This window comes from Sarcophilus harrisii, chromosome 1 (genome assembly GCF_902635505.1).
Source record: "Sarcophilus harrisii chromosome 1, mSarHar1.11, whole genome shotgun sequence".
NCBI classification, from domain to species: domain Eukaryota; kingdom Metazoa; phylum Chordata; class Mammalia; order Dasyuromorphia; family Dasyuridae; genus Sarcophilus; species Sarcophilus harrisii.
Window position 1 is genome coordinate 350,919,511 of NC_045426.1, and position 21,712 is coordinate 350,941,222.

Below are 21,712 nucleotides of genomic sequence, written 5' to 3' on the forward strand. Positions count from 1 at the left end.
GTAGAAACTCCAATAGATACATCTGAATGAACACAACAAAAATATCCAAAAATTTGTTGCCAATGCTAAGAATCTTTGCTGAAGAAGTTACATTATCTAAAATCTCAGGTCAAATCCTAATTGATATTCCTGTGAAAATATTTCTTTCACTTATCCTAAATCTAAGGTACATCTATTGTTTATTACTTATCTGATATACAAAGGCATTCATTTGTTTAAAACAATCAACTTCTAAACAGCAGGAAAAAAGCTATTTGTTCAATATGGTTCATAACTACTTTTTTTTTTTTTTTTAACCTTTTTCTGTGAAAGTATGCATCTTATACTCAGGCGGTCAATTAAGTGTATTTGACTATATGTAGAAACTCCAACAGATACAGCTGAATGAACACAATAAAAATATCCGAAATTTGTCACTGATGCTGAAGAATAGTTAAATTATCTAAAATCTCAGGTCAAATCCTACTTGATGTTTCTGTGAAAAGGTTTCTTTCACTTATCCTAAATCTAAGGTACATCTATTGTTTAGTTATTTATTTAATATACAAAGGCATTCATTTATTTGAAACAATCAACTTCCAAATAGTAGGAAAAAGCTATTGGTTCTCAAAACTACTTTTTTTTTTACCTTTTTCTGTAAAAGTATGCATCTTATACTCACTTTCCCCAGCCTCTGTTTATCAAATCATAAATTCGTCTTATTTCTATTTTACACAGATTGAGATTTACGGCTGAAAACATGGAATTTAAATATAAGATACTCTACTTGTCCACTTGTGTCTGCAGCCTGCTGGAAATGTGTAGCCAATGACGTCTCATCTTGGAAAACTTCATTACACTCCAAACATTTCAGACTATGTCTACAGAGTTTGGAAGGGTCTTCATCCAGAGGCATAGCTGGAACGATAGGGGTACTGGAGGGAGCAGAGATCACTGTCCCCGTGATGCCGGACTGAATCTTGGTGACATTATGTGGGCCACCTCCTGTGGAGCTCTGAAGAGTAGAGGATGCTGTGGAAGTATTGCTTGAAGGAGAAGCTATCATTTGATCTGCTGGGACTGGTTTTAAAATTAAATGAGAGCACTGCATCACAACGCCTTTCTCCTTATGTCCACGAGCATGGGAAAGTAGACTGCATTTGTTGTAAAAAACTAAGTTCTTTGTACAATGGTTGCACGTGACTTCAATGCGCACACTGCGCCGGTCGTAATGCTGAGTCAGACTCTTTTCCAGAGCAAATGAGTCGCCACACTCCAAACACTTGTAACCCCTGGTTGGTAGCGTGATCCCCGCATTAGCTGGAGGACTGAGGTTTGGGATGTAAACTGGGACCGGGTTGACGCTACTCAGCACCTTGTTGAAAGCTTCCACGACAGAACTCTGCAAAGAGGACACCACCTGGACTCTGGACACCTTCTTAGGCGGCTGCGAAGCCGCTGCAGAGATTATTGCCTGCTTTATTTGCTGCTGAGGTTTGGTGAGCACTTGGCGGAGTTCAGAGGTGGCCTGGGCACCTTGAGGCAGGAGGTTAAGGTTGGCAAGGTGCACAGTCTTTGGCACAAGTTTAGCATTAGCAAGGCTTGAGGCAGGGACCACCACCGTTTGCTGCTGAATCGCATTGGCGGCTTTGATGATGGCGCTGCTGGCGCTCTGGACAGAAGCAGCAGAGATGACGGTGGCTTTCACCGTGGTATTGTTAGCGAGCTTCAAATTAATCACCTGGGACCCTGCTGTCTTCACTGCTGAGACAGGAAGGAAGGCGGTCGCCACAGGCTTGATAGTCACCTGTTTGGGGGCCAGGTCTGCCGAGGAAACGGTGTTGGTGACTACGGCGGACTGCAGAGGCGCTCTCGGGGGAGAAGACAAAACCGTGGCGGAAGTCGGTGAGGACAAAAGGGACGTCACAGAAGCCACCATGGAAGGAGTCTGCTCTGAAGATTTTTTTCCTGAGTCCGGGTCAACTTCAGGCAGAACTCTTGTTACTGTCCTCTTGATTTCTCCAGAAGATGTCTTGATGGTTTTTATGCGGACTTTAGGGATTGCTGGTGTGGACCCTGCAGGAGAAGAAGGAGAACCCTTACTGCTATTTTCACTAGAAACGCTCCGAGGGCTATCAGGCGGCTTTATGGATGTTTTTTTTGCACCATCAATAAGACTCTGAGACTCGGGGGACTTTTCAACAGCCCGAGGACTGTCATTCATTTCTTTTGGTAGTGGAGAAGGTTCTCTCGAATTGGCCACTGGCTCTTTACAGGTGTCCGTGGCAGCTTTTTTAGCACTCAGGGCTGCAATTGCAGCAATGCACGAAGAAAGCTTAGCTGATGATTTTGCCTTTGACTGGGCAGCACTGGCAACACTGGCTTCATTCTTCTCTGAGCTTAGCTTTCCATCCAATACCCTGTTTTCAAGCAACTTTTCAGAGTTTTCTTTCAATTTATCCTCCACTTTTCTAACCTTGAAGGGTTCATACACACCCAATGCTATAGAATTTGTTTCTGTTTCTCTTTTAATTACTTTGTTTTTGTCTAAGGTGGTAGTGGCAGGAATTCCTGGCTTGATTAAGGTTTCTCCTCCAAGTGCCTTTAGTTTTTCATAGTCCTGTTGGGAAATTGAGCCAGTCAGAACATTTGCTCTGAAATTTGAACGAATTTCCTCCTTATCAGGGGGGTCATCAACCTCTATTTTCTCATCTTCATCAAACTCTTCTGCACTTGAGATAGGACTGAACTGATTGAAAGTTGTCTCTTTAAGCTTTACCTCAGGGGTTGCTCCATCATCTTTCAGAGACTTTGCTCCATCTTTATTATAACTTTCCAATGTGGATGCTGTCAAGAACCCATTATGTAAACCATTGCCTGTAGAATGGTGGCCATCTTTATCAGCTCCTTCAGAAGAATCAATGTTCCTGACATTTTTGACAATAACACTGACACCGACATCAGAGGATGATGGGGCATGTGAATCCTCATCCACATGAGCATTCTGTTTTATGTGACTCTCATGGTCATCATGGCCGGACTCAATAGCTGCTTTAGGATCGACCATATCTGGGATGTCAAAGGCTGCAAGAAGATCATCAAAGTCTGGGGTCTTCATATCCCCCATGGTCATGAATTTGTTTAAAAGAGGTTCTGTGAAAAAACAAAATTTAATAATTTCATCAGTACTTGAATGAATTATAAATAATTCATTTAGAAATTTAAACCAGCAAATCGATAATTATTAAATACAGTTGTTAAGATATTGGAAACTATGCTTACAAGGAGTAGACTTGTAGTCACAAATCCCTAGATTCAAATTCTGACTCTGAAAATTGCAACCTTTTGTAACCTTTGATAAGGTCACCTGTCTGGGATTCAATCTCTTCTCTTATTAAATGAAAGAAAATATATCATTGATCTTAGATATTTTAAATTAGTGGTACATATGATAAAAAATCTAGGTGTGTGATTGGGGGAGAGGTGTAGGAGGGAGAAGTCTTATGACTATATAAGGATCATCTAATACAATTCCCTCATTGTGCATTTTATACACTGAAACCCATAAAGCAAAATGGCTTTCCTGAAATGGCTAACGCAGTAAATGGAAGAATCAGAATTTGAACTTTCTCTCTAAATACAGCACTTTTTTCTATTACACCTTCCATTCAACTTAAATTATAATTACTAATTATTCTAATACTGCTACCACAATACCTGTTAGCAGTTCAATTACACAACTATGGTGGTGGGCAGGTGGTTAGGTCCTACTATTCGACTATTTCACCAGTGGAAGCTAATTAGGTTAAGAAAAAAAAGTTTCCTGGAAAAACTATCAGGCAACATGAATATGCTCTAACAACTTATTGGATACCTGGGCTCTAGGAAAAAGAAAAAAAAAACCAGAATGATTTGATAGAATGACTGTAAAATGCAAAATCTGTCAATGACATGTTCATAAGCTTTTGTTCCCCAAAATTTCACAGACACACTTCACTTTGCTATTAATTCAAATTAAAAAAAATCATTATTAAAATTAAAATTAATGTTAGCTAATATTAGATTTGACTTCATTTATTTTGGGTCATTGATTTTTTTAAAAAACAGCAACAATCAAGTAATGAAAAAAAAAAAAAAAGCAAATGAAGGTGACCTAGCTGTGCCAGATCTAAAACTATAGATATATATAGTATATATATACACACATATACATTATATATACTAAAGCAGCAGTCATCAAAAACATTTGCTACTGGCTAAGAAATAGACTAATTGATCAGTCGAATAGGTTAGGCTCACAGGACAAAATAGTCAATAACTATAGCAATCTAGTGTTTGACAAACCCAAAGAACCCCAGCTTTTGGGATAAGAATTCACTATTTGACAAAAACTGCTGGGAAAATTAGAAACTAGTATGGCAGAAACTAGGCATTGACCCATACTTAACACCATACACCAAGATAAGGTCAAAATTAGTTCATGATCTAGGCATAAAGAATGATATTATAATTAGAAGAACATAGGATATAGTTTACCTCTCAGACCCGTGGAGGAGGAAGGAATTTGTGAACAAAGAAGAACTAGCGATCATTATTGATCACAACATAGATAATTTTGATTATTTAAGTTAAAAGGTTTTTGTACAAACAAAACTAATGCAGACAAGATTAGAAGGGAAGCAATAAACTAGGACAACATTTTTACATTCAAAGGTTCTGATAAAGGCCTCATTTTCAAAATATGTAGAGAATTGACTCTAATTTATAAGAAATCAAGCCATTCTCTAATTGATAAATAGTCAAAGGACATGAACAGCTAATTTTCAGATGACGAAATGGAAACTATTTCTAGTCATATGAAAAGGTGCTCCAAATCACTATTAATCAGAGAAATGCAAATCAAGACAACTCTGAGATACCACTACACACATCTCAGATTAGCTAGAATGACAGGGAAAGATAATGCGGAATGTTGGAGGGGATGTGGGAAAAGTGGGACACTGACAAATTTTATTAGTGGAATTATGAATACATCAAGCCTTTCTGGAGAGCAATTTGGAACTATGCTCAAAAAGTTATCAAACTGTGCATACCCTTTGATCCAACTGTGTTACTACTGGGCTTATATCCCAAAGAGATCTTAAAGGAGGGAAAGGGATCCACATGTGCAAAAATGTTTATGGCAGCCCTTTTTGTAATGGCCAGAAATTGGAAACTGAATGGATGACCATTAATTGGAGAATAGCTGAATAAATTATGTTATATGAATGTTATAGAATATTATCCAACAGGATGATTTCAGAGAGACCTAGAGAAACTTGCATGAACTAATACTAAATGAAATGAGCAGAACTAGATCATTATACATGGCAACAAGAAGACTATATAATGATCAATTCTGACGAACATGGCTCTCTTCAGCAATGAGTTGATTCAACCAGCTGCAATTGTTCAGCGATGAAGAGAGCCATCTACACCCAGAGAGAGGACTAGGGAACTGAGTGTGGACCACAACGTAGCATTTTCACTCTTTCTGTTATTGTTTGCTTGCATTTTGCTTTCCTTCTCAGGTTTTTTTTCTTCTTGATCTGATTTTTCTTGTGTAGCAAGATAACTATATAAACATACACACACACACACACACACACATGATTTAATGTATATTTTAACATATTTAACATGTATTGGATTACCTGCCATCTAAGGGAGGGAGTGGGGGGGAGAGGGGAAAATTTGGAACAGAAGGTTTTACAAGGGTCAATGTTGAAAAAATTACCCATGTATATGTTTTGTAAATAAAAAGCTATAATAAAAAAATTAAAAATTAAAAAAATAGCAACAATCAATTAAGGATTTCCATTCTCATTCATAGAAGACAGAAGTCAATAAAATGGATCCAAATTATATCTCTTAATAAAATTTATTAAACATTATCTCGGTAGCTAGGTGGTTGTAAGAGATAGAGCACTGACCTTGGCCCCACAGTGACTTGAGTTCTAACCCTATCTCAAATATGTACTAACTATGTAAGTCTGGACAAATCACTTAACCTCTACTGGCCTCAGTTTTCTCCATCTATAAAATGGGGGTAATAAAAGCATCTACCTCCCAGGGTTGCACTAAGAACAAAATGAGATGACATTTGAAAGTACTCTGCAAACCTTAAAGCACTATCTATCTATCTATATGTGTGTGTATATATATATATATATATATATATATATATATATATATATATTAGTTTAGGTTAACACTGTATGTGGCTATTCATTCAGATCCAACTCTTCATGACCCTATTTGGGGATTTTCTTGGAAAAGATACTGGAGTGGTGCTATTTCCTTTTCCAATGCATTTTAGATATAAGGAATTGAATCAAACAGTGTTCACTTATGTGTCCTGAGTCACAGAGCTAGTAAGTATCAAAGATTGGAGTCTTCCTGATTCCAGGTCCAGTGTTCTATCCACTGTGTTATCTAGCACTATATAAATTAGCATAAATTAAATTAGAGGTCTAGACTTGCAGTCATGAGCCCCTAGGTTAAAATCCTAATTCTTAAATTTACCAGTTTGGTAATCTTGGATATTATAAAACTGCTAGTTATTATTCCTATCTATTATTCTGAGGAAAAAATAGATCCTTTTTTCCTTTATATTTTTTTCCCCCTGGGTTTTCCTTTTCCCCTTTAAATACAATCAGAACAAGTCATGGTTGCTCCTAGGAAGAAGAAAAAAGTTTTCCTTCCACCCTTCTCCTTTCCCATTAAGTACAAATAGCAAGCTGACTTTCCACCTGCCCTCAAATTATCACTCAGCTGACAGAGATGAACTTCTGACTTAAATGGAAGCTGAGAAAAGCCCCTTCCATAATTGATTTTCAGCATGTGAAAATGGGCACACAAGAAGAGCTATCACTATACACTTCTTGGCTAAGAGGGAAAGACAGATTAGGAGTTGCCAACTTTTTGTGAAGAATTATTTTCCATTTCCTTAAAACTGTGAGACCATGGAAGTGGGGAAGGAAAGAGGTTTTTTTAGAGCAATGTCTTCGGAAAGTGAAATATTTAGCAGGAGCTGAAGAGAGTGTTGACTATCTAAATCCCTGAGTGAAGAAGAGAAGAAAGCTCAGCTTCTGAACACCCTTTGCTTTTCTTCAACTTTGTAATCCTAAAATAATCATGGAGAATGCAGCAATGGGACTAGTTACTTATAGGTAAACACTGGAGATTTTGATCTGCTGGTCAGGTATTCCAAATTAGCTAAACATTAAGGTTTATTCCAGAGTTAAAATTCTACCATTTTCCCTACTCAAGATGTTAGGAGAAAAAAGCATCATTGAAAGATAAAATATTTACAAATGAAAGTAAAAGTGAATGAGGAAAAGGACACAGATAAGGCATCATCATATAAAAACTAATATGTATATTTAAAAAACAAGTTGTAAACACTAGAATCATATATAATCTACTTTTTGCTATGCTTTGTGTATTACAAGCCTGATATTATTTTTAAAACTTTTTAAAAATAAAAAGGACACCATACTTTGAGAGAACCGTTTTCAAATCCTATCTCTAACATCTACTAGCTGATTTACTATAGTAATAAATGTAGAAAGAGCAGAAGGAAAATAAGCACATAAGCTTATAATATATATAATATAATATACATAAGCATAAATGTATCATTTTTCAAGTACTCTAAATATAAACATCCAATGACATATAAGGCGTATGCTAGACAAAGATAACTGATGATGCTCTATATAGCCTCCAAAAGGAAGTGAGAGTTCTTGCAGAAAGTGAACTTTTCCAGGTGTTTCTATTCACAAATGACATTTTGTTGACTGAATAAAATCCAATATACTATAGGGATACTTCCTACATAAAATCCACAGAAAATGACAGAACAGTGTAGTATTCTGAAAAAAAAAAAAAACAAGCAAAATATATAATTTCTACTATGTAGTCATATTGACACTTCAATGAGGCAGTCCATCAGTGCTGATGTTTTAGACTGTTTATATCCATAATGGGCAAGGAGCTGGGTCTAGAACTGATGAAGAAAGCAAGAGGAGAGAACTGGAATGAATCTGGACTCTTAACTATTAGCTTATATCAAAACAAAACAGAAGAAATCTTTTTTTAACACTAAGCAGACTGGCATTTATGATCTATGTTTTATTGTATTAAATATTTCCAATCACATTTTAATCTGGTCCTGACTACACTCAGAAGTGTTCTGGGCTGAGGGTGATAAGTGATCTGACTTGGATCATTCCTTTCTCAATAACCAATGTGTCATTAACCAATGCTGCACTAGAAACTACTGATATATTTTCTTCTACATTTCCTCCAATATATTTATTAATTTTAAAACATGTATTTCTATGTACATATTCTACAAATATATGAAATAACATTAAAGTTTCATGAATAAATTATACCTGAAAATATGTGCTTATGCAATAAGCATTGTTAAGCACCTACTATATGCCAGAAATTATGCTGATGCTTGGGATCATAGTGGGGGGTGATGAGGCATAATAAATAAGACAAGCAGATTGCAAATCTTAAAGTACTATGTAAACAACTATTATTATTGTTGTTATCATTTTTACTACATAGCACAACCAAGCTTCCAATCTGATGATGACTTCATTCCATAAACCTGTACTTCTTATTGACTAAGGGCAAGCAATGTTTATAGAACAATGCAGACGTGTGCTGGCAAATGTAGGTAAAACATACATATACACATTCAAATTTAATCTGCATAATTAATATCTTTTATAATCTAAACAATCAACAAAACAATAAATGAAGCACTGATTTGGAGTGATTGCTGAGGTACAAATGCTCACACTAAAAACAACTGTCTTTCTACAATTAGAGATGACTTCAACACACTCTTAATACACGGGAAAGTGGGGAACTCTCTTTTCTCAGAAATCTTAAGATTCTACGTGGGGGAAAACATATCTACAAAAAATAATTACAATAATATATATACAATACAATAATTAAATTACATAATTACTATATATATATATATATATATATATATATATATATATATATATTGTAATTCATGGAAGAGAACATGATCAACTGGAGTAATCAGAAAATACTTCACAAAAAACAGCTTAAAACCTGAGCTTTGAAGGACACTAGGAATTCTAAGGCATAAGGAAAGGACTGTCTTATAGACCTCAGGGATAGCCCAGAAAAAAAAGGCATAGCGATGGAATGTCATAAAGGACAAGCAAGGAAGTCAGAGAGTAACGTGAATGGGAAAAATGTATCATACTAGAGAGGAAGGCTGGAGACAGGCTGTGAAGACTTTTTTGTATTGTCTTTAAGTAACATGGAACCATAGTAGCTTTCTGAGTAAGGCAACATTATATACTTTGCAGTTATGTGGAGCATAAAAGAAATGATTCTTAATAACCAAAGGTTTAGTGGAGATCCTCATTTCAAAGTTCAGTTTCTTGAAGGACATTGCTGATAATGAGATAGAATAGACTCTTTCTCAGTCTTGGTAAAATCTCACCCAATCTCACAAGGAATTTAATCCCACTGTGTTCTGCTCAGATTTGGGTGGGGATAAATTCTTTGATTAGACTGCCCAAGGCTAGGGGTGATTTAGAAGTAAAAAGTATAATCAAAGTTCCTTAAAATAGGTCTAGCCTCTCATTATAATACTCATTTTCTCATTAACTGTTAATCTTTAGAGTCTTCTGCTATGAGGGCCTTTGACATTTGAGAATGACACTCACCTCTTTTATTAATAAATGCTAGCCTTATTAATAAAATGATTAATTTATCCCAAAAATATGTCTCTTAACTTTTTAAACTTCACAAGCATAAGTTAGAAAAATGGAAAATGAAAAGCAGAGAGAAAAATCAGGGCCTGGACTAAGGTGGTGACCATGTATATGAGTGAGAGAAGGAGAAGGGATTCAAACAGATGCTGTAAAGGGTAAAGCAATAAGACATAACAAATTTTTGTCACATGATGACTCCTGAATAGGAAGCACACTACCCTACACCTCCATGCCAGTAACAAAAATTATTGCAAATCAAAAAAAAAAAACAAAAAAAACTCCACAATACCTGGAAACAGAGATTCAAAGGGGAAAATTAATTTTCCACAAGGACTACATGAATATCTTGAAGAAATGGAGAGAATTTTTTAAAATGAAACAAAATTCTTAAGAACTGGAAGGAGAATAAGTAGGTTAGAACAGAGTGGTAAGCCTTATCCAAGACATGAACTTTCTGAAAATTAGAATAAACAAAACAGAGATCAATGCTTCCATAACAAGCTGGAAATACTAGAACAACTGGAAAAGAGAATAAAGTAATATAATTTAAGACTCATTAACCATCCTGAAAACCTCAGTTTAAATTAAAAAAAAAAAACAGTGAGTGAGAGTGAGTGTGAGAGTGAGTGGTATATATAGTGGGAGTGAGAAAATATATAGATATAGATACACACATACATAAATATATATTCTTCTCAGATATTAGAACTATAGGACTAAGTAAGTTTGGTTCATTCTCTCTTAGTTTCTAATTGCACTCAGTTTATGAAATTAGTTCCTCCTTTATAAATGTAAGCATTTATGAAAACTGAATAAGAGACATTACAGAATTTCAAATAATTCATAGTGTCAGACCTCTACCAGGTAGGAACCAGAGAAAAGTCAAATACTCTGTAAGTATAGTACCCAGTATATCCCACAAGAAGGTGAATACTTAAGAAAAATTTTTTTACGGTAATGAAAAAAAAAACCATATTAAATAACATATGGGGAGAAAAACCCCAGTGAGCAATAAGCTATGTTAAGCTAAGTTAACTACTGATTGTTTTTACAAAGAATCAAGATACTTGGAAAAGGCTTCAAACACATGTGAATATTTGGGACACTAATTTGGATTTTTATGGTGTCAACAATTACTTATCCATGATGGTTATTATGAAAAAGGAAGAAAAAAAGGGGAAAAAAAAGTAGGCAGGGAAGAAGAATGAAAAAGAAGGTCATACTACTACATCACTTAATAATCTTTAATTTGTGGTCCCTAATAATAAAAACAAATAAATAATTTCCATTTTGTAGCCCTTAAAGCTCTCTTCGAACAACTTGGAGGGCTGAAAAGTCAAGCATTCCCATTCCCATTTGAGACTCAGAAAAACATCAACTAATAGAACTAGGAGATGAATATAGGTCTCCTCTTTCCAAGTTCATTGCTCTTTCTACAATATCCTTCTGCTCATCTCTTTTGTGTTGGACTTGTCTAAAGAGCCTTCCCCCTTTCCTTTAAAACATTATCTGAAACCACTATTGGAAATAGTTGTTGCTTTAGGTAAATTAGATTCCACTCCCCTACCTTATTTCAGCTAGGATTCCTGGTATGGACCCCGGGAACTGAAGCCACTCTAGCTGCTGTCAGCAGAGTTGGGGAGGGGGCAGCATCTAAAAATCCCCATAAGGAGAGGGAGAGGTCTGCAAAAGGGTCCACTTGTGTTAAGTAAAAACTGGCTGCCAAACCCAAAGCTAAGTTAGTTCACAGATCCATGCAGGAAAAATATTGATTTTGATATCACACTGCATAGAAAAACTCTTTATAATGAGAGGAATTTAGGATCTGGCAACTAGGAGAGATGTACCACTGAACTTGAACCTGTGTCAAAGATGGCACCCTAGGACATCCAGCTCCTGTTTATCATTATCAAAGTCAAGAGGTCCTTATTTGTGCACTGAGCAAAGCCATTTCTATCTGGCTGCAGTGCACTTCACAATATACTTTTCTACAAATTGCATCTCTTGGAAGAAAGGAGAAAGGAAAAAGAGGGTGAGGATTAGTGAACCAAACCAGGGAAGAAAAATAATGAAACATCTTGGAAAGATGGAAGGTCTACAAATGGAGTTTCAGTGGTTTTGAGGAATAGGTGCTGGCCTCTTTCACTGACCTAAGTTTCAGCTATAAACCAAAAATGCTTAACAGGCATAATGGTCTGAGTACACCGGCCAATTTAGAAGGTATCACATTGTCTGAAACACAAGAAGATTGCTTTTCTGAAGGTTGGTTCATATCTCTGGGTTTATATAATCAGTGTAATAAATACTACTATCTGTAACCTCACACTTCTTTTTTGGTTTTTAGAAATGTTCTTCATACCCACAATCATAATGTCCTATTACTTTTCCCTTCCCACATTCTGGAAGTCAAAATCAAGTTTTCCTTTTGGAAAGAAATATTTAATGTTCTCATTTAATTTTTGAAAAGCTATATCTAATATAAAGGTAAATGTTGATAGTTGTAAGTTTTCCTACATGCTATTGTTCTAATTGTTTCTTTTTTAAATCATTAAAAAATAAAATATGGATTTTCTTTAAGAAAAAGAATCCTGAATTTCTTAGCAATTTCCTTTCTAGAAAGAATGTTTGAGTTATTAAATCATAATCAGTCTTCTAATCTATCTGTTTCTAATAAAACACATCTTGCCCCAAAGCATCAAATGCTGTTATTTTCGTTTGAGTATAAACTCTATAAAAATGGCCTCCCATTTCACAAAATAAGATGTGTATTTGTATAATTTATCCAACAGCTTTGAATAGTTCTGCATGCACACGTATATACATAAATTTAGACTGGCACAATTTACAGTAAAAGAAGAAGGAGCTTACGTCATTTTTCCAATGTCACATGGTAATTCTATCTGCCATAGAAGGTAATAAAATGAAAACCTCTATAATCCTTTCCATCACCTGCCATAATCATCAAAAACATAAGCTCTCTCTCTCTCTCTAGATCTCTCTGTCTCTCTCTCTCTCTCTCTCTCTCTCTCAATAAAGCTGCCAACCCCACAATTAGCCCCCTTTATCTTGCATCCTAGTAAAGAACTATCCCTTACGGAATACCTTCTGAATTCCAACTGAAAAAAGCTAAGCAAAGGTAAAAGACATAGCCATGAAAGAAGAAATTGGGATAGAAACTGCCCTTATTCAGAAAAGATTATATACCTGAAACACAGCTAGAAAGATGTTGGAATACTAGCCAATATCTGAATCCATAAAGGTTATCTAGAAGTGGCAGAAATTTTTATCATCTTTAACTGAATTTAGTATTTTTAGATTAAAATCAGGGAAATGTAAATCATTCCAATCCCTTGTTTTCACAAATAAATAATATGCTGATAATGCTATATATATAAAATAATAATTCCATAAAATAATGATAGTGTTAAAGCAGGGCCCATAATCCTCTGGGGAGACAGTGCTTTTCTTGTCACTATTTCATTTCTAGAAACATCTGGCTGGCTGAATCTTGTCAGTGTCTACTTTTTTTTCCACTGAACTATTTTTTAAAAAAAATTCCCTCAACTGTTAGTTTTAATAGATTTTACTATATAGATTTTCCTTAATTTTATTTTCTAATAACAGCTTTAGCTATTTTTAATTCACATATCCACATGAAAATATCATTTAAAATCATACATTCAGAGCATTTTATATTTTAATTTTTCTTCAAAGAAGAATAGAATAAACCCCAGTGATTATTTTTAAAAAGATACATGGGCAGGGGACAAGAAATAGTCTTTTCTTAAATTATTGGATTTTAACAAGTGTCTTTTCCTATATAAAACTTTAATTCTTTTCTTCATCCTCCACCCCCATTTCCTTCTTACTCTCCTTAATGTTCAGAGCTCTCATTCCTGCTTCATTTATCAAAGGCTAACTCAAATGAAGAGTAAAATTAATTTCTACCCCATTCTTTATTCCCATCTGCCCCTAGCCCACCTCAATCAGACTGAATTGCTAACTTAGGGGAAAGATCTACTCACTGCATGTCCATCTGAAGCACTAAGTCAGGAAAGCTACTTGTGCAGTGGCTCTGCTTCCTTCTTCTCAGCTTTTCCTAGCCCAGCTGAGAACAGATGTCAGTTCTGTTGCCAAATGAAAAATAACTGACCGGCTACATCCCTGGAGCAGCTGTAGTGAACTATGGCTGCAGTCCTCTAAAGAAAAAAAGGTTATGGGTGGCCTGAAATAGTTCCACTCAAAGCTGCTGTTCCTTTAGTGTATGTGTGTATGTGTATATATGTGTGTGTGTGTGTGTGTGTGCATGTATACATAAATATGTGTGTTTGTGTGCACATGTACATATAAAGTATGCCTAGAACATAGCAAGTACTTGTAAAAATTATTATTATTATATAGATTTGTGTGTATGTGTATACACACACACACACACACACACACACACACACAAAATAAACATTTTTTGTAAGCGCCTTGCCTCCCTAAAAGTGGCTTGTTGCTCAGTCATGTCTGACTCTTCATAACCCCATTTACAATTTTCTTGGCAGAAATATTGCAATGATTTGCCATTTCCATCTTAAGCTCATTTTACCTATGGGGAAGTAAAGTAAATTGGTTAAGTGGTTTACTCAGGGTCATACAGTTAGGAAATCTCTGAGTCAAACACAGGGAAAATGAGTCTTCCTGCCTCCAGGCCCAACAAACATTCTATTCATCTAACAGACCCCCCCAAAGTGAATAAGGACAGTGAAAATTTTTATTTATTTATTTTCTTAAAGATTTAATTTATGCATCACCTGAGGACTTCACAGAAGCTACAGGGAGAGGAATGTTGTTTTCATTTCCTCTTAAATCACAAATACAATGAGATCTGGGTTTTTTGCTCCAGTTAGTGAGTGCTAAAAAAAGAAACCGACTTCCATCTTTTCTGCTTGCCTATGGCCAAGTAGTCATTTTCTAGTCATATAAAAGCAGCTGGTATCCCACAGGATTACACACCTTCAGCCCCATACCTCTTCTTACCTCTCTCATATTTCAGTTCTTGCTGAAGTAGACAGGTACATAAAGAGCCCAGTAACCTAATCTTGCTTAACCACCTACAATACTGATTTATGTGACATATAATTCAACTGAACAAGTATTTATTTATAAAGCTTCAGCCACATGCAAAGCACTGTGCCTTACAGAGCTTTGGAAAAGACAGATTTAGAAGATACAATCCATAATCTCATGGAGTTTACAATCTACTGGAAACATAAAGAAAATGACTCACTGAATCTTCACAAATCAATAAAAAAGTGGTTTTTGTTACTAATGTCATTTTTGCTTTGTTTTGTTTTTCTTTTGAAAATCCCAATGACACTATAAAATTAGAGATCATGTAGTACCAGAACACCACTGTTGATAGTAAAAGATCTTTACTCCGCTTTGGAGCTTTGGGACACATAGCTACCACTGAATACTTATTAATTAAACTATTCTATAAGGAAAAGAAAAGTCCAAAGAGGTAGTTTGCCCTTGTCTCTGGAAATCTCTCTGATATGTCATATTTTTTGGAGTGACCATTTATAGTTTTCTGAATCAAAGACAAATTTCACAAGATAAAATATATTTACAAAGTATGGATTCATTTATCAAACAGAGCTGATTACCAAATAGAACAATAGTCATTTAAAATGTTAGTGCACTTTTTCTAAAACTTTTTTCTATTACTCCCACTAAGGATTCTCTCCTTTCATTTAAAGGTGAACTCAAGAAATACTTCTATTAACTTAAGTAATCAAACCCTAATTAGGTTAAGGTGGAGGGGAAAAGGTAATTCTCCTAAAGAAGAATTCTCTTAATCAAGGGCATCCCTCTCATTTTCCTATCATCACCCCAACTCCATACTAATGGAGTCCAGAATTCCTTCCTCAACTTTTACCCAGTTTCTTCAGGCAAAAAAAAAAAGCCTTTGGTTGAAGAAAAAAAGACCTTAAAGCAAGAGAACTGCATATTGTTTCCTCCACTAAAAAGTGAGCTCCTCAGAAAACTGGGGAAAAAGTTTTATATCCAAGAGTTCTGATAAAGGACTCATTTCTAAAATATATGGGGAAGTGACTAAAATTTATAAGAATACAATATCCATTGGCCAAATGATAAACCATCAAAGGATATAAATCAGACAATTTTCAGGCAAAGAAATTAAAGTCATTTCTAGTCATATGCAAAAATTCTCTATATCACTATCAATTAGAGAAATGCAAATTAAGACAATTCTGAGGTACCACTGCGTACCTCTCAGGTTGGCTAAGATGATAGGAAAAGATAATTATAAATGTTAGAGTGGATGTGAGAAAACTGGGACACTACTACATTGTTGTTGGAGCTGTGAACTGATCTAACCATTCTGGAGAGCAGTGTGGAACTATGTTAAAGGACTTTGGCACTGTGCATAGTCTTTGATCCAGCAGTATCTCTGCTGGCTCTGTATCTCAAAGAGATCATAAAAAGGGAAAAGGACCCACATGTGCAAAAATGTTTTTAACAGTCCTTTTTGTAGTGACTAGGAACTGGAAATTGAGTGGATGCCCATCAGTTGGAGAATGGCTGAATAAGTTATGGTATATGAATATTATGGAATAATAGAATATTATTGTACTATAAGAAATGATGAGCAGGCTGATTTCAAAAAAGCCTGGAAACACTTACATGAATTGATGCTGAGTGAAATGAGTAGAACCAAGAGATACTGCACACAGTAATAAGATTATATAATAATCAACTGTGATAAACTTAGCTCTTTTTCACAATAAGGTGATTCAAGGCAATCCAATATGTGTTTTATGCATTTAGAAAAAGAACTATGGAGACTGAATATGGATCATAATATAGTATTTTCACCTTTTTTTGTTGTTTTCTTGTTTTTTTTTTCCTTTTTCATATTTTTCCCCTTTTGATCTGATTCTTCTTGCACAACATGACAAATATGGAAATATGTTTAGAAGATCTGCATATGTTTTACCTATATAAAAGTGCTTGCCATCTTGGGGAGGAGAAAGTAAATAAGAAAAAATAGGAACACAAGATTTTTGCAAAAGTGAATGTTGAAAATTATCTTTGCATGTATTTGGAAATATAAAATACTATTTTAAAAAGTGAGTTTCTTGAGAGTAGGGACTATCCTTTGTTTCTTTATACATCTAGTGCTTAGCACAGTGTCGGACCCATAGCAGGTGAATAATACAATGTTTACTGACCCAAAAAGTTAATTAGACACTGATAAATTCTTTAGCACACCTAAGTGGCTGAATGGTCCTACTATTAGAAAAATCTGAGTTCAAATCTAATCTCAGACACTGTGTGACTATAATTCAGTGACTATAATTCACTTAATCTTGTTGGCTTCCTTTTCCTCACCTATAAAATGAGCTAGAAGAAAGGGCAAACTACTCCAGTAGCTTTGCCAAGAAAATCCCAAATGAGGTCATGAAAAATTGCACGACATACAACTGAACAAGTTCTTCATTGAAACAAGTCAGAAAAGACCTTCAGACTAGAGAAGATTATTTCTTAATATTTAAAGGTGGGGAAAGGATGCTTTATGTCTCCACATAATCATCTTAATAAAAAAAATAATCAAAATTAAAAGTGATCCAAAGGATAAAGAAAGGCAAATGTTAAAGCAAGCTGCAATATTTTATCAATGATGCTTTACATTTGAGAAGTGGAATATACTATATTTTCAAGAATAGCTATTATTGGAAAAGGAGAAGGGAATGTGGCACATGGTGTTAATGATGAACAACATGGCAATGACATCTATGAAATTAATTTTTTTACTTTTGAAAAAAATTATTTTTATTTTCCATCTATGCAAAATGTAAAAAAAAAGCCTAGAAAGAAGCTTCTGGTGAACTGAATAAATCCTCAATGGAGGATTTATGTAACTACATAGACAAGAATCACACAGGATAAGAAAGAATGGTGGATTACATTCTGCAAAAGTACCATGATGATATGGTTAAAATTCCACTCAAGTATTAAAGAAGAAATATATGCTGAGGAATTGATTGATTACTCTAAGTTCTTCACATAGAATCAAGATATTCTTACTCCTGCAGCTGCCAAGAAAAGACCAAATCATCAACATGCTAATGGGTACTTATAGTTAAATTCTTCCCTGCTCTAAATCAGTGACTTGATTAATCTTTAGTATTTCATTCTCATTTGAAAAAAACAAGAGAGCAATAACAATTTGAGTGAAGTTAGAACACTTCAGGAATGGAGAATGTATTAATATGGCACAGTTCCAGAAGGTTGAGCAGATATTTTTCATTATTCTACCTAGAATCAGCAAGGAAATTTCTCATAGGTCTTCCTGATAGTAAGTCTCTCCACTGCCCTTGGCTGTTCTAAGTAAATTCCAGAAAAATTAAAAAGAAAATTTAAAAGTAGTTCTGTGGCTAGAGTGCCAGACCAGGAGGTAGGAAGACCCAAGTTCAAATCTGGCCTCAAATGCTAACAGTGTTAACTCTGGGAAAGTCACTTAGCCCTCTTTGCCTCAGTTTCCTCTTCTGTAAAAGTGAAGTAGAGAAGGAAATGAAAAATCACCCCATTATCTTTGTCAAGAAAAACCTAACTACAGTCACAAAAACTCACACATGACTGAAATGACTAAACAACAAAATCCTGATTCCATTTAGAAATGACTAGAGGGCTGGATTTCTGTTTAATTCCTTCTCAGGGGATATCTGATACATTTATGGATTGGGTTTCTGCTTAGCCCTCTATTTTCCAAGTGATTTTTTTTATTTGTTTAAGTAAGGCCTATTCCCAATATATCTAGCTTCTCAACATGAAACTTATGTATCTCAAATATATTTCTAGAAATTAAAAGTATAATATTCACTAATGGCCCCTTGCCAAGGCAAAGCCACTTCCTTAAGTAGTGGGCTTTAAAAATAATTGTAAACAATAACATCCAATTAACAACTGTGTCAATTGTTCTTTCCTATGAATCTGTTTGATAAATAATATATGTAGAAAGCTCTTGCTTTAAGTAAATTTGCTTTACGCGAAATGAATTAAAAACTCTGCATAAAAAAAAAGTTATATTAACTTTATTATATAATACCATGCTTTTTCCTCTCTCTACTTCTGCCCCTTGGCTTGGCACTTGGATTCTCATCACTCCCTTGCAAAAAATACAAACAAACAAAAAATAATCTCCAAATAAAAGCAGAAGAATAGACCCTCATAGAGATCATCAGATCCACATATGTCATCCATTCCCTCTTGTCTGTGTTCAGTCCCATTTGTCCATCCCACATGCTCTCCAGGACACACAGCTAGCCCCAGCCTACACACTCCTCCTGCTCTTATTTCTCTATCCCCAAACTCCACATGTCCTCCAATGCTGGGGGAGGGGGGATCCCTCCAAGGGTGTGTAGCTCCCTTCCTGCCTAACTAACTCCTTTTCCCATATCCATGTTATTTGAAAATAGCCTTACTTAGAGCTCTGCAGAATAGTCCACTTCTATAAAGTGAGAACAATCACTTGTAGGGATATCACTTGTCTAATATTTCCAGGAATGACAGAAACAAGGACCCATACAATCTTCTGTGGTAACAACTTCCATATGCCAAATTAGGTGCTTTGCTTTAATGTAATGGATTTTTTTTAACATAGAACAATTGCCCAGAAATCGAGTAAGTTATTACCCTAATAAAAAGATTTTTTATTTTATTTTATTTTATTAGAAACTGGTGGCAGTGGATAGACCTCTAGATGTGGATCAAGAAGATCTGAATTCAAATCTAGTCTCAGACACTTAACAACTGTGCAATCCTGGGAAAGTCACAACTTCAGCTTGTGTCTGTTTCCTGACCTATAAAATGGAGATATTAATAGTACCTACCTTACAAGATTGGTGTTTATAAAAGGCTTAGTGCCTAACACTTAGTAGGCACTATAAAAACACTTATTCCCTGCCACAAAGGTATCTTGTTTTGGACAGTCCCTCATTCTTCCATTCTAGTTTTCATATTAATGTTCTTTTATCATCTATTTTTTAATCTATAAAACGAGGATAACTACATTGACGTGACCACAGAAAAAAACTGTGAGCAATTTTTTTTGAAAACAGAATCCTTGAAAAATCATCCAAGTATTTTAGACAATTCTGCCCGGTTCAGTAAACTACTACAAAGCAATTAGTGCTGGATGCCGATTTTCATGGAGGCTTTCTAATCTCTTCATCTCTAGAAACAACATCATCTGTCATAGATTGGCAACCCTATCTTGCCATAAGATCTGTATAACATTTTGGTTTTGTAGTTTGATTATGGGTGAATTATTCTCCTCCGAAAGAACAGTTTGTGATTTAGTCATAAATCTTCCCAAAAGACTCTTATATTGCTCCAGAACTAGATTCTTAATTCCAAAAAGCAATAGTACTTTAGGAAATTGAGTGGGGGATAGGGGTGAAATGCTAATGAATGGAAATTTATATTCCTTTTTCTTTTGGACATAGGAAGTAATTTTTAAAAAGTCAGCAGCAGCTAACATTCATATAATTTTTACTATGTGCCAGGCATTGTGCTGACTAAGCACTTTGCAATTATTATCTCACTGATCTTCATGTAAGACTGGAAGGTAGGCACAATTAAAGCTGGCCCCCAAAAGGTTTTTCCACAAAAAACATTCAATGAAGAGAGGAAATAATTTCATATTTCACTGTAAATGTATACTGTTCTAGTAGTTAACACTTTGATTAAAGATAATATTCTTCTCATTCCCCGAAAAAGGCCTAACCATATCATAACTTGGAACTTTAAATCCAAATCTCTAACACAGCTCAGTTTTAGTTTAATGTAAGCTTTCACCTAAATATTTAAAAGTTTCTTTAAATAATTAACTTTTATAATTAAATAATTATAAATTATGACATTTCATTAAATTATTAATAAATAAATAATCTAAATAAATAAATAAATGTTTTGAAGTGACAAATTCCTGGAAAATATACTTCAAGAAGTAGAAATAACACACCAAAAATAACACTGAACTAAAATCTATAGCTAATACCCAGACCAGTATGTATTACATTATGGTTAAGATTCAAGTCACACCCATAATATAGATTCCCTGTAGTGCTTGATCCCTAAACAAAGAAGAGCATTAGTCTTTTGAAGATATTATTACTACAAAAATCCAAGTCAAGGGCTCATAAGCCATCTTCTGAAAAAGTTATGGTCAGAAAAAGAATAAATGGGTGGAGATAACAAATGAATGTAGGTTCATGAATAGTGAAAAAGAAAAAAAACAGTTCTGCAGAAAGAACAAATTGATATGAGGTTAGGATAGGTTGAAGAGAAAATAAGATATATAATAAAGTCTTTCTATGGCATTCAAAGAACATAACATAATTTGGGTGGACTTATGGTTATGAAAATGGAGAAAAGATTCCTGAAATGTCTAAACCATATATAAAATGTAGAAGGCATGCAAAAGAATTCTTCAATTTCTTATCTGTTATCAATATGCTTCTATTTCACCCTTGCCAGTCTTATAAATAACTCTCAAAGACAAATATTCAAGAAACTGTTTTTTGAACTCGTAAGTTCAAATATGATTTTCTTCATCTAGTATTTTTACATTCGTACTTTTTTTCCAGACTTCCAGGTACGAGTGAGTACCCACCTGTAAGGAAAGAATATCCATAGACCAGATTGAGTTTCTGTAGTACTCATTAGCATACCATCCTGATTACAGCTAACATTAAGGACTGTTATTACTTGCTCTCTTATTCACACCCTATATATATATATATACAGGGTGATTAATTTGTTACTAATGCAAGAATCTTGTAATCAGAAATCAAATGATCATACATTTTGTCCTTATAGGCTATTTAGTCCCACATTTT

The 21,712-nt window shown here is 34.8% G+C and overlaps 1 protein-coding gene and 1 long non-coding RNA gene across 9 annotated transcripts in view; one reads left to right on the forward strand and one right to left on the reverse strand.

Moving 5' to 3' along the window:
• The window catches only part of LOC116420505, a 51,393-nt gene extending 50,590 nt beyond the window's left edge, over window positions 1-803 (forward strand). The window contains exon 3 of the long non-coding RNA XR_004230842.1: window positions 718-803. This is a non-coding gene — a long non-coding RNA (uncharacterized LOC116420505). The remainder of the gene's footprint in view (window positions 1-717) is intronic.
• The window catches only part of ZNF532 (zinc finger protein 532), a 111,533-nt gene that overhangs the window by 56,703 nt on the left and 33,118 nt on the right, over window positions 1-21,712 (reverse strand). For 7 of the 8 annotated variants that reach the window (XM_003759967.3, XM_031945908.1, XM_023496160.2 and 4 more), the window contains one exon: window positions 767-3,132. In XM_003759967.3, coding sequence (XP_003760015.1) covers window positions 767-3,112 — 2,346 coding nt within the window. In that variant the 5' untranslated portion in view covers window positions 3,113-3,132. Of the gene's footprint in view, window positions 1-766; window positions 3,133-13,825; window positions 14,078-21,712 lie in introns of those variants that run through there. The other variant, XM_031945907.1, reaches the window with a different exon arrangement.